This window comes from Leucopleurus acutus (genome assembly GCF_964270905.1).
Source record: "Leucopleurus acutus genome assembly, chromosome: 1".
Lineage (NCBI taxonomy): Eukaryota > Metazoa > Chordata > Mammalia > Artiodactyla > Delphinidae > Leucopleurus > Leucopleurus acutus.
Genome location: NC_139142.1, coordinates 37,591,296 through 37,606,202, shown reverse-complemented (window position 1 = coordinate 37,606,202; position 14,907 = coordinate 37,591,296). Strand labels below are relative to the sequence as shown.

The window sequence follows — 14,907 nt, the reverse complement described above, 5'->3', positions numbered from 1 at the left end:
CAACTATACTTCAATAAAATAAAATAAAAAAAAAAAAGAATTCACTGCCAGAAACCTTCCCATAAAGAAAACTCCAGGCCCAGATGGTTTCATTGGTGAAATCATTCTTACAACTTCATTTTTCATCTTTAGTTACTGCCACAAACGGGAAGACCCTGCTCCTTTCCAATCTCATCCTACATTTTCCAACAGAGCAGCGTCAAGCAGAGCACTGCATATGTAAAAATCGAGCTTAAACCATTTTGGAGTCAGATTATATCTTTGAAAATTTAATCAAAAGCTACAGATCTTCTCCCACAAAAAGAGGCAAAACACAGAATTTTGCACTCATCAGGAGGTCCACTGACCCCCACGAAACCAACTGATGGACACCCAAAGATGCTAAATGAATATTGTTAAATGAGCATTAACTGAAGTAGCACAGAGTGACAGTTTAAGGAAAGGACAGAGCGCCTGCCAGTTTCTCTACCCTCTGATAAATTACAAATGGTAACAATCTGTTCCTAACCTTGAGCAGCAATTCTTCCTGACCTCATTCTAAAAGTATCTTTTGGTAATCTTCATCATCATAACCTTAAATTCTTTTCAAAGTACCAAGGAATTCTTTTTCTAATTTAATTCTTAGGTCCTATCTTTTAGACTTATCCTATCCATAAAAATTCCCCAATAAGTTCATCACTTCCTAAATGACTTTCCCAGATGTCACTCAATTCTTTCCCATTATTTATATTTCCAATCTTGTAAGCAGCCCACCTTCCCCCATCCCACATCCAGTGGCTCACACCAAAAGATCTTATCTCCTTTGGGCCTAAAGAGTCGCCTCCAAGGCAAATTCTGGCCGGGATGTATAGTTATATTCCTTATCAGATGCAGGAGGATGAAAAATGGAAATTTCATATTCCCCCTGGTAGTTATCATTCCCAAGGCTACCTTTAGATAGCTGTTATTTTATGAAAAGAAATCCTCCATCCTTTAGCCGAGAGAGGATGCAATGAAGTTAACAAAGCATTCCTAAGAGTCTGTGTAGGCACACTCTGAGACCTTTAATTGCGACTTCATATTTTTCTACAAAACCATGTTATCCTATTAAGAGGCTAACCAGAGCTGTGATTTCCAGTTAAGTCACAGAATGTATAAAAGATAAAGCACTTAGATAACCAGGTGACAGGACATAATTTGAGAGTGGGAAAAAACGAAGCTAATGTGTGGCCAAGAAACAATATAAAGGACTCAAGGAAAGATTTCAATAGAAAAAAGAAGAAAAAGTTGTACAACATATTTTATCTTAAAACTACATTCGCTTTGGAAAATCATATATTCTACAGTTTGAGATATACAGAGATTTAACCACAGATGAGGTAGGAATAGGGCAGACTCTGAAATCAAGAAAAGCCAAGATATAAAGAGAAAATATGAAAATAATAACAGCAAATGACCAGTGCAACAAGATATACTTTGTGCAGGAAAGAAGTGATAGGGTTTTACTCTAATGAGGACAGTACACCCAAGATTCCACCACTGTACGTGCAATCATTATCTACAGCCGTCATTTCAACTTCCTCATGTTTCCCATACTACCTCCCCCGAACCCGCTGCACTGAAGCACAAGGATTCTCTGCATCACCTGGGGTCCCAGTATTGTTCTCTTTCTCCCCTGCTCTACTCTCATGCTAATAATTACCAATCTCAATCTCCAACTTTCCCATCTAGGACTCCTGTAACCTCAAAGTTAACACATCAAAAATCAACCCAGCTTCCACCCAAAAAACCTGCTCCCCTTCCTGCTGTACCTTTCTCAAATAGGAGCACCATGACTACCAAATTCCCAAAGCTATCCTAGACTGCTTCCTCTCTCTCTCACTCCAAACATCAATGCAAATGTTACGTGCCTTCAATCTTACCTCCTAGTGAGTCTTAAATGCCATCCTTTCCTCATCTTCTCTACTTTCACCCCGTGCTTGGTTTAGGCCCTCTTAACAACTTCTCTGATACAACAGGCCCCTAATCAATTCCTCTCTGCCTTCAAGTTCAGCCCCCTCCAATCTACCTGACTCACTGCCATACAGTACAAATCTGACTGTGTCACTCCCCTGCTTACAACTTTTCAATGATTATCAACCCACACACGCACACTTAATGCTGTAACAACACAACACGGCTTGTGTTCCTCTGAATATATCATGCGGTTTGGGAATTCCTTTGCATCATGTAATTCTCTTTTTCATTTCAACACGATTTCAGCCCCTGGAAAACATGTTTTCACCTTTTAATACTCGGGCTTTCCTCACTTTGTAAAGCCGTCCTTGACCACCCCTACCCTCCTCGGATTAACCTCCCTTTTGCTCTACTCCTTCCCTGCCTTCTACATACTTCTGTTAATGCACGTATGACGTATTTTATTATTTGTTCACACGAGTGCCCTCTCTACCAGACTGTGAGTCTGTTGACAGAGCAGGGTCCTGTCTTTTTTTAATCATCAAAATGTAAAAACATGGCTCTAAATCACTCAATAAACATTACTTGGAATTAATTAAAATGTCTTCACCCGTTAAGATTTCCTCTCACATTTGAACTATCCCCCAAAGAGATGGTTTTGAAAAGGAAGATGTGTGAATATAAAGAGTATACAATACAGTTTAAGTTTGAGTAAAAAAAAAAAAAAAATTAACCCAAGATTACTTGGAGAGCTAGAAATTCTAAGAAATCTTTTAAATGGATGCATGGCAACAGAATCAGAAACAAAACATGAGCATAATGTGGTAAAAATACTGCCTCGAAGACAGAAGCCTGACACTTGAGATGATGCACGGCAAAATGTGCCAAAGCCTAAGGAACTAACAGTCCTGGTTCTCATTTTTCCATCAGGTGTGACCCCATGAGAAAGAAACACATGGAAGAAACCACTTACAGAGCAGAAGCAACTACTCTGGACAGTGTTCTGTAAACTTTAAGAATGGCAGAATCCAGAGACTTCCCTGGCGGTCCAGTGGTTAAGACACCATGCTTCCACTGCAGGGGGCACGGGTTCGATCCCTGGTCAGGGAACTAAGATCCTGCATGCCATGCAGCGTGGCCAAAAATAATAATAATAATAATAATAGAAAAGAAAAAAAAAAAGAATGGCAGAATTCATTCTAAATTTCTTACACTGTGTTGACGAAGGAGCTGGTATTTTTCAGAGCTGGAAGGATGTGAGAGACCACCACCAACTCCCTCCATTTACAAGCGGAGACTTGGGGCTTAGAGAGGAACCCAAGTCTCACCACTAGTTAAGTGGAAGATAAGAAATGAGGACGGTGGCTTCTACTTTCTCTATCTGGGTCTCTTTCCACTATCCCACACTACCCTTCTGCAGGTGAGTTAGGTGCTATATTTTTTTTTATTTTGTTTACACATAAAGAGTTATTTGTCTTTCTTAATTCTAAGAGTCTGTAGGTGGTGTCTAGACTTTATATAAATGCTAAAAATGGTTTCCACACTCATAGATTACTTTCATCTTCTACTCTTTTCTTACCCTAACAGGCATAGCAACTCTCAAAGTACAGTCCCATCAGGTTTTGGTAATAATACTGACATTAGAACATGCCATCTTAAGTCATCACTCATCCTGGTTTGTAAAACCTAGCTATCGCTTCATTGATATTTCATTAAAAGCACTACCATTTCCCTCATTAATCCTAGTGAAGTAGTTTCATTTTACGGTAATAAGAAAGAGGAATAGGTGGGAACAGTAACTATTCAACAGGCAGGATTGGAATTACAGAATTTGAGGACCACTGAGGCAATGGGGTACAGCATATCGAGCTAACAGAGCATTTTAAGTCCACAAACAGGAACTCTGGGTTCCCCCAATGATTATAAAGTCAAGTATCTAATAATGAAATCACAAAATATAGTAACAGTATCATTGATTAAATGCTTGCCACGTGTTAGCGACTGTTCTAAGAGCTTTACATACATCATCGCCAATCCTCACAAAATACCCAAAAGGTAGGTACGTTACAGATGAGGAAAGCGAGCAGTAATAGCACCAGGATTTCTACACACAAGGGGCTCACACGTGGCAAAACAGAAGGGAGTAGAGGGCAAGTAAGGACTTGGTTCCAACCCTTCTTCAAGAGACATAAATCCCTGTTTACTAGGTTGTATGTGTGTCTGAGGTGGTGAGAACCTTGATGTACAAACAAAGCACGATCTTCCTCAGGTGGACTATTCATGGAGCAGGGCAGGAGAGACTGTGGCTGCCCTTCCCCCAAGGCCACACACCTCTCAGCACCTCACAAAAACTGAAGACTCCAAAGATGGAGGGCTCTGTCCGCAGTGATGAAGCAAGTAAGTGTGGCCGGAGTTGGCATTTGAACCCACGTTTGTGTGGTTTCAAAGCCCTTTCTCTTTCTACACTGCCACGCTACTTCCTTCTCTGTAAATGCCATTTTGTCTAGGAACCATGCAAAATTAGTAGGTAGCAATTTCACAAATCACAAAATATGAAAAATAAATTACACCTCTGAGAACCCTAAACTATCACCCAGAAAGTCAATTATCTAATGCCCTAGAATAGCATGCATGCTACAGATTCAATACTTCCTAAAGTAGGGCTTAAGTACATTTTAAAGTACACATTCCCACACGAATGACAGGAGTCTTTTTTTTTTTTTTGCGGTACGCGGGCCTCTCACTGTTGTGGCCTCTCCCGTTGCGGAGCACAGGCTCCGGACGCGCAGGCTCAGCAGCCATGGCTCACGGGCCCAGCCGCCCCGCGGCATGTGGGATCTTCCCGGACCGGGGCACGAACCCGCGTCCCCTGCATCGGCAGGCGGACTCTCAACCACTGTGCCACCAGGGAAGCCCAGGAGTCTTTTGTTTAAAGTTTTTTTGTTGGGGTAGAGGGGCATGGGGGGAGGTGGTAAGAAGAGAAAATGGTCTCCTCTGAGAGACTCAAGCTGGTTTAGGACCAAGTTGGTTCACAGGAATGAATGGGTTTTTGGATTATGCCAGCTACTGGGTTTAAAGCTGAATCTAATCCAATGACATCCAATATCTTCATACTAATTTGAGAGCCTAAAATGCCCCTATTTTAAGAGGGAATTCATCTATTCATTCCACAATCTCCAGGTAGGCCTGGGCTAGGAGGTATTACAGAGGCCACAGAGATGTGCAGGACAACTCCGAACAGTTCCTGCTTAGGAGTACTTACAGCCTAATTAGAAAAATCGGATAAACGTGTGAAAGGATTAAATAGCAGCAAATGAACAAATTCTAAAAGGGTGAGTTGCCAAGAAGCGGTAGAAGTGAAGGAAGGAGAAAACTCTGGGCTTTTCAGGAACCAGTGGTAGCACTGTAAGCCAGATCTTGAAAGGAAGGGGCGAATCAGAATTAAAGGCAGGAGGGCAGGGAATTCACAAAGGTCCAGGAACAGGGAAAAGGGCTATTACAAAACAAATCCACAAATACCCAGATGTTCTCGCAGAAGGGCGAACTGAGGTGTGTCGGAGGATATCCATGGGGTCGTGGTTAAATAAATTATGGCACATCCACACAACGAAATGCAGCTATAGAAATGAATGAGGCAGCTTTATATGTACTGATGTACATTATATACTGCTAAGTAAAAAAAGCAAGGCACAGAGAGTGTGTATACTATGCTACCATTTGTGTGTTTACAAAAAACAATATTTATACATATATGCTTGTATATGCTTCAATATTCACGGACTATCCATGGAAAGATATAGAAGAAATTTATAAACGGTGCATACCTCTGTTAGCTGAGGACATGGGTAGGTTAAAACCAAGGGACTGTGCTCTGCAGAAGGCAGGTGGGCTAGAGAATATCCTAAGTATCAGGGTAAGAGGTTTAGAGAACATGCAAACTCTAGAGCATGGTTCCTCAACAGTGGCATCATTGACATTTGAGGCCAGATAATTCTTTGTTGTAGAATTATCTACAATTCTTTGTTGTAGAACAATCTACAAAATTGTTGTACAATGCTGTCCTGTGCATTGTAAGATGTTTAACAGCATTCCTGGCCTCTACCCACTAGATGCTGGTAGCACCCCACCTCCCACCCCTGGTTGAGACTCCCAAAAATGTCTCCAGACAATGCCAAGGTGCCCTGGCAGGGCAATCGCCCCTGGTTGAGAGCCACTGCTCAAGAACCACAATATCAACAGTTAGCATACAAAACCCTGTTTTACGTTCCTATAAATTAACAAATGCAATATACACTCCAATATGGATCTGAGGAATATATTGGACATTGTTTTGAAATGACCTTCATATATCTGTCATAGTTTCTCAAGTTGTGATAATTCAGGTCCCTTCCCAAATCTGAACTATTCATTTTTAACCATAGCTACCCCATCACAGATGTCTCTTTTCTGCATTTGTTGAATACAAGTGATAAAAGTGAAAAAGAAAGGCTAAGTACATTTTCAGCAGTACACAGAGGGTGGGCGAGATTCCCCAGTGGGCTTCCCATGATGCACTGACCCCCTTGGATCTCTTCAGCATAACTTCTCGAGTTAGTAGACCAGCCCCACTTCCTCCAGATATCATGTGCTCTCTAGATCCAAGATCTGCTAGGATGCCAAGGAAGGCAACCCTCCCACAGAAATCTAACAGAAAACTATATTTTGGCTCAGCTTCTGAAAAACTGATATAATTATTGACACAATAAGAACATAATTACTCATATTATGCTAATAATGTTTCTTCTCATAACTCTTAACGACCACACAAATTACAAGACGCTGTTCAAAAATAATGAAAGACATCACTCCTGTTTCTAAGATTATAAAGAGAATGAGTAGTTTATAAAGCCAAGAGAGGCTTTACCTAGATTCTACATATCACGATTTCATTAAGCTTAAAGCCATTTCTAATATACCACAGTGAATAGGGAGGAAAAAAAAAATCAAGACATCCAACAGGCTTGAATATTTTTCAAACACAGATCTAAAACTTTTGTTGATTCTCCTGTGTCTTTTCTTTTCCCAATGCCAGAAATCCAGTAACACCCTGGCAATCTTTCTTCGTATTTTGAAGTCACTGATTCCTCCAATACTGTTGTAGGTGAAAAGTTCTGGATTTCATTCTCATGAAATCATGCTCTTCAAATTTTAGTATTGTGCCAACTACTTGTGCTTAGCTCTCAGAAGGTTGGCTCTCATTTGTGGAGGTGACCTCCAGTGACCTGACCCTGCAGTAAATACACCTGTGAGTCCCTAAGGAAGGTGCTTAAATGTGTCCGCGGCGAAAAAAAGAAACTCACCATTCTAACTACTTCAGGGTAAGTCTGCTCTGTCAAACAGCCTCTGCTTATTGTAATGTAGTCCACCAGTTCATTAAGAGTGGAGCGCTTGTATTCTTTCATTTTAAGATCAGATAGCGTGTCCATGAAGTCAAAAATGACACAGCACTGCTGAAGTTTCTTTAGGAACAGTTCAGGCTGCTCTGAGGATGGAACGTCTAAGAAAAAAAAAGGAAATGGTGTAAGTCTGTCATCAATTTCTAGGTAACAGGAATTCTCTGTGAAAGTTAACTTCAAAAGCAAGCTCAAAAAAATAAGAATTCACATGACAACAGTGTTCTTTTAAACAGTTACACATGGGCAGGAGGGGATACCATATCCACTACTTCAGAGACCTTGTCTTTGGAAACTACATGGTACCAACACAATTGACAGCATTTGCTATTCAGCCACCAAAGATTGACCAAAATCCCAAGAGCTGTTAGAGAGTTGAAGCAAATTTTAACCAAAAACACCCCAATGTCAACACCCTTAAGCCAAAAACACTGAAAAAGGTCAAACTTTCCATTATAAGGTAGACACAGAAGTTTTCACTGTTGGTTTAAATTAATTTTACTAAAAAAAATTCAAAGCAGAAATGTCAGTTGATTCATTTTAATTTCATGCTGACATCCTTGGTATTTAAAGCAACTGTTGGGTGTGTGAGTTTATATTTCTTGTTTTGTTTTGGCTTGATATCTATGACGCTTCTTTGTCAAAGAAACTCGAAAAATCAACAAAATCAAGCAATACCAACTCTCTCAAAAAGGGCACATCAGTAATGGAACAATGCGAGCGAACTCTACTAAAATCTAGGCTCTCCCTTTTGACCCATCTTCTTCCTTTATGGTGGGAGAAAACCACTAACATTTTTATTAATATGTTCTCAGAATAAACATCTGTTCTTTTCCTACAGGCAGCAGGTCAGACATTTGGTTTGGTGTCGTTTCTAAAAAATATGTAGAAATTTTACACTAAAATTCCCCAGCGAGAATGGAAACCTGACCTACAGTTAGACTTGAAAGACACCAACTAAGTTGTCGATAGCTCTTTCCACTCCTATCTTCTTTCCACTACTTTATTTATTCCACCAAACTGGAGCTTCTCTGGAAAGGTGATGAAATTATAACAAGAGAACCTCTGCTGCCTTCATCCAAGGCGATTAACTCATTAATCCTCAGAACACTCTTTGAGGTAAGCACGTGGCATCATTTTATTATTCTCTATTTTTCACAGAGAAAATTAGAGACAATCATGGAGGTCCCACAGTGAATGAGTTATGAAGCTGGGCTCAGCACCTGGGTCTCTAACCACACTCCCACATTCCTTCCGTACAACTCAAGAAGGACTTGAACAATGTTTGACCTGTCACTTGCTACCATCCTCAGTTGCCAGCCTCCCAGTAAGTGCTTTACAGTGGCCTCACAGCGTGGGCCACCTGCTCCCTGGAGGTAAGTGCAACGGCTAACAGCACCCGTCTTACAGCCACCAGCAGCAGGGAGAGAGGGCTAGATTCCTAGTCACAGGATCCACATGACTCCTGTCCACAACCCCCTTGCCTCCCCACAGCCCACAACCCAAGCGCCAGCCCATGTACCCAGGACCTCATGGATAATTCTCCCCAAACACCACCTACTGACATCAACTTTGGGGTAAGCCTAGATGAGGTGCAATGGGCATCTGAAAGTACAGCATTTCCCTACCAGATATAAGGGAACAAGAAGTAGTCGATGTTTTTAAAGGTATATAGCACCACTGCTACTCTCAGCAAAAACAAGTTACATATTTAGAAATTATTCTCAACCAATGAGTTGCCCCTTCCACCCCATAAATCCCCAAAGGCCTAATGTATCTTATAGTCAAAGAATTGGGGATTTGATTTCAGCCATGACATATGTCTTATTCTTATGACCCTAGCCTTCATCACTTCCGAAACATTTTAAGCTTTATAAGAACTAAATTTAGACAAACCAAGCTTTCCCTTTAATTGCTATTTGCTTCAGGTATTTACATAAACAAACAAAAACTAAACAAGGCTGCTCATCAACATGACTGTATATCGTTAACCAATGGCTAATTATATGTACACGACCATCATGGTTAATTACTGAAGTCTTCTAAGTTCTAAATCAGATTCCATACCTCAAATCTGAAGGGGAGTTTTGACACTGCAAACAAGGGAACAAGAAAAGCCTTATTAATGTTACATTAAAGTCTTCAGGACAAATTTTAATTAATCCTATTTTTGATACAGTAACTTTAATAATGCTTAAAAAGTCAGACCATGTACATGGAGAACTCCTTAACTCAGCATATATAAAAGCATCTATAAATGATAGCTTTTCCTCCAAAAAGCAAACCATCATTTAAGCAGTGACAACAATGATTACTCTTTGTGGTCACTGCAATGATACTCAAGAGATTCACATTTGGCTACTTAAAAAAATTCAGGCAGTTAACATTTAGTTCTTTTTCTTAATGTTAGACAGTTGAAATTTATTCTTTATTTATCCAAATTGATATAATGTCATAGACAAATGTGAGGCAGGCTATCTACCTAACCAATGGAATAATGATAATAGCTTACATTTATTGAGCACTGGGTACTATTCTAAGCACTTTACATATATTATATCTTATTTAGTCCTGACAACAACCCTATGCAGTAGGTACTATTCAATTTAACAGATGAGAAAACCAAGACACAGAGAGAGTCAGTGACCTGCGCAGAGTCTTAGAACTAATAAGCAGTGGAGACAGGATTCCCACTCAGGCAAACTGGCTCCAGAGCCTGAACTCTTCACCACTGTGCAACAATCAACCTCAGTGAAACACAAGAGTGATACCATATTCCATAAAAGAGGGTATGTACAAAGAGAAAAGAGGAAGAAACAGAAAGAAATCAGCCAATTCATTTCCGACATGCCCTCATTATAAAGTATCATGCTGAACCCCTCTAGCCCATTCCCCAGAAATGAACACATACAGCAACAAGCTATGCTTTATCCTTTATCACAGACTAAATTCCTCTAAAATAACTCGCTTCACCTAAGTTAAAGAATTTAAGTAATCAAGACTGACCAAAAGAAAAAAGGGGAATGGAGTCCTGAAAGAGCCAATTCCATTATAACAACTTCTTTAAATTGTGTTTTCATTCGTGCTGAAAGATGACCTAATTCACAACAGTCCAAGCATAGGGCTCTTTCTATAATGTTTGGCCCTCAGACTGCCCCACATAGCTGTGCTGCTCCCACCCTCCTTGCCCTCATTTCCCTAGACCCAGTGGGATATTAAAAAAGTAGAATGTGAAAAGGTAGGACCAGCCAGGATCAGAGAAGGAACACTCTGAGTAGTGCAGAAGGTTCCAGTGATACAAGTTTAATGTCTATGGAACCAGTCCCAGTAGCAATACAAATATTCTTTTTAAAGAAACGTTTGTGTGTAGCTGATTCACTCTGTTATAAAGCAGAAACTAACACACCATTGTAAAGCAATCATACTCCAATAAAGATGTTAAAAAAAAAGAAACATTTGTAAAATGTATCAGGTACTAGGCCATAAAGAAAATCTCATAAATGACAAAAAGAAGAAATCAGACAAGCAGTACATTTTGACCACATGCAGTAACACTAGATTTTAACAACTCAAAGCTACCCACCTCCCAAATCCAAGCCACCTGAAAATCTAAATGTTTAGTAACTTAGATGAAGGAAAAATATATAGAGACCTTCAAAATAAATGTAAACTAGAAAAATTAAGGGTCATCGCAGAATCCCAAAGCAAACCAGGCAATGGATGCTTGTGTCATCTATCTTCCAACAGAAACCTCTGTCCTGCACAGGCCGTCCCTAACAGCAGGAGAGGGATCCCATAGAATCATAACCATAAATAATGAGGAATCGGTAAGTGGTTATATAATACCATGCAGGTCATTAGCACAACAACCCACCCGTCCAATGTTAGTATTCATTTAATGCGGAGAGTAACTCATCTAATGATCACAGCTTGATAAGATTCCATAAGGTCAGATTCCACTGCTCTGGAAAAACTCTTAGAATTAATTTAATTTCCAGAATATGTTTCTCACCCAAGGAAATAATGTACTGACCAGCTAAATGGTCGATGCTCTTGGCAGTTGCATTTCTTACTGTATTGTCCTTCTCTTTCCTTTTCAGCATTAGTCCTTTTCTCACACGTGCTTTTCTATCACCATCTCTCAACAGCCTCCTATCAATTTTCATCAGTAAGTTGGGGAAATGATTACTCTCACCTCCAAGGTGTTCACAACCAAATAATTTTTAAATTTACAAGTGCAAAAGGTAATGGAAAAATGGGCACAGAATTCAACAGTAAAGGGAGGATGCAAGTACAGATTAAGGGACAAAGATTCTCCTGTGTCTAAAGAACAGTCAACATGTATTATACACATTTAGTTACACAAGCACACATGTGTGCACGCGTGCACATGCACACACACACACACACACCCGTCCCCTCACCCTCATTATGATTTTAAGGGCTGGTTGTTTATTGATTATTTATTTGTTTATAACTGGCAGAAGCTCCTTCCTGCCTAATCAAGAGCTTTCATTGTTCCATACCATCTAAAGTTTGGGGCGTACAGTCATGGATCCAATATCAGCCCATCTTCCCTTGGGGCCTGACTCAGTCAAGACTTTGCAAAGCAGAAAGTAGCAAAGGTACAAGAAATAAAACATGAGCCCAATGTCCTTTGGGTTTGGTGCTCTGGGACTCCAATCAAATGAAATTGTTGAAAATCATTGCAACCTGCAAATGTGCCAACCGAGGAAATAAAGAAGGCCCACAACATTAAATTGATTAGACACAATATCACAGGAAGAAAGAAGATTGGTTTAAAAAAAAAAATGTGGGCTGATAAGTTATTTACACATAAGCTGTTTAAATGTATATAGATAAATTTTCCATAAAATGGTCATGTTTGCATTGGAAGCTAAGCAGTAACATTGTTTGAGCTCCTCATGAACAATATTTATAGCTGGTTATTCCCATTCAAAGGAAATGGAAAAAATATTCTTCTAAATTAACAATGCTTTTCACCTGAAAATGCCCTACAATATTACACACTTAGCCCTTCTACATCCATTTCCCCTATTCTCACAAAAAATGAAGGTACCTGCAGAGATTGAGCATGTAAATGTGGTCTTTGACCCCTTCCACCTCATCCTTTAGAACTTTCCTTAAGGTGAACACATCCCCATCCAAGTATGCGATCAGTCCCTCACAAACGACCCTCCAAAACTTCAACAAAGTCAATGAAAATTGTACCTGCATATGCATATGAGAATATATTTACAGAAAATTAGTCTCACAGCACTGAGAAGAGCTTAGCACTAAAATATTAAGTTGACTTAGCCTTGAAGGACTAAAGTGTGGTATGTTAGCACATGTGGTAAAATGCCTAATAGCCTGTCCATGTGGTCTGTCTAAACCCGTGCCACCAACTTTACTTCTAAACATAGATACAACAGGTAGCATTCCCTTTTTGTTGTACCTATTTCAAAAATCCTAAAAAGAATCCTAATTTTATTTGTGGAACTATGCTTCCATTACAAATTGCTTTTGACACTTGAGAAAAAAAATCACAGACATAGCCAACAATATTTCATTAAAACAAGAAGACCACTATAAATCCTTACAATGAATCAGATAAGAAAATTAGGCTTCATGTACTATGAACTGAACCCAAGTATACCATGTTGGTTACACAACATAGTTCCATGTTAATAAGCAAATAAGAAACTGACATGTGAGCTAAAATAAGTATTAAATACCTGACCATTCCAATTACTTTATTACTGTTGATGATGTTGTTGATGATAGTGGTGGTAGTGGTGGTGTGTTTCCACTACAAGGTATTTGTATTTTATAGAAGCAGCTCATGTGATTTCAATGTGTGACCACAGCTGAAAACCACTGTTTTTAAAGTAATAACTTTTCAAATCCTTCTTTCATCTCCTTCACCTTTGAAATTCTCTTTCTCAGTTTATTTAAAGCTAACAGTGAAAATTTCTGGTTTTCAAGCAAAGGCAGGTCCCTGGCAACACCTACAGCAGTGAAAGCATTCCTTCTTTGCCTTGGCTATAAATATGTGAATGTAGAATTGGCTGCTTTTAGAACTCTTCGCAGTCTATTAGGAAGATCGAAAAACACTTTGCTGATTATTAGCATACACCTTTTTTTTTTTAGGGTCAAAACATGTCTCATAGAACTACTACACCAATAAAAAAAGTATCAAAAGAAGGAAACCAAGGTGTATTAATTAAACAACAAACCGTAAACCAGATAAGGCCACTACTGATATTTCAAGGTAAAAAAGAATGATGACAATGTTAACGAACATTTACTACTGCAAAGCATTGTGCTAAGCTCCTGACACACATTATCCCTTTTAATCCTCAGAAGACCTTATGAGTGGCCACTATTAATATCCCAGTTTTTCAGATGAAAAAGAAGAGGCCCAGACGGCTAAGTCGCTTACCCAACATCACCCACTACTAAGGACCGCAGCTAGAATCTGAACCCAGGTAGTCTTACTCCAGTGCCCTCACCAATAACAATAATGATGATGATGATGATGATGACTGTGATAAATAGTAGCAGCTAACAACCACCACCACCACTGGAGCAATGGGTAAATTGTCATGGCTGGTTATTTGTTTAAGAAAAGATGTAATCTGAAACTAAAGGAAAATTTGGTTGACTTTTCTGCCAAGTATTTACACGTTGTAAAACTTAAACAGCACAAAATTAGCCTTAAATGAGTGAACAATAGTAGGTGGGTAAATTAAAGTTTTAAATAATAATCATACATTAATGATTCCTCCCAGCTTGGACAATCAACATGTATTATTATTCTTTCATGGATCTCTCCAGTTATCCTTTCCCAAAAGCTGACAAACAGGTACACTCCAGTTTATAAGCAAAACCCAAAGGTGACCACTAACGCAGAATAGTGGCCTCAGCGTCAAAGTCACAGGATTCAGAGCTTTCACATTGTTTTGACACTATGTTCTAATCAGAATAAATAGGAAACACACACATGCACACACACATACCCATTTCTAATAAATATTTCTGTTTCCAACCTTTCATAATTCTCCCTCATGCTTTACATTCTAATGCCATGGTGGTCATTGAAACTTGTCAGCACAAGAAAAATAAAACATTTAAAAATTGATCAATGCCTAGGGGCTTCCCTGGTGGCGCAGTGATTAAGAATCTGCCTGCCAATGCAGCGCACACGGGTTCGAGCCCTGGCCTGGGAAGATCCCACATGCCGCGGAGCAGCTAAGCCTGTGCGCCACAACTACTGAGTCTGAGCTCTAGAGCCCGCGAGCAACAACACTGAGCCCACATGCCACAACTACTGAAGACTGCACACCTAGAGCCCGTGCTCCGCAACAAGAGAAGCCATGACAATGAGAAGCCCGTGCACCGCAACGAAGAGTAGCTCCCGCTCACCGCGACTAGAGAAAGCCCATGCACAGCAACGAAGACCCAACACAGCCAAAAACTCTTTATAAAATAAATAAATAAATTTATTTTTAAAAATTGATCAATTCCTAATTATAGG

General features: G+C 39.7%; 1 protein-coding gene across 1 annotated transcript in view; it reads right to left on the bottom strand.

The window, feature by feature from the left end:
• Positions 1-14,907, bottom strand: part of PPP2R5E (protein phosphatase 2 regulatory subunit B'epsilon) — a 151,953-nt gene that overhangs the window by 67,965 nt on the left and 69,081 nt on the right. Inside the window, exon 3 of the mRNA XM_082840868.1 lies at positions 7,275-7,471. Within this exon, the coding sequence (XP_082696994.1) occupies positions 7,275-7,471 (197 nt within the window). The remainder of the gene's footprint in view (positions 1-7,274; positions 7,472-14,907) is intronic.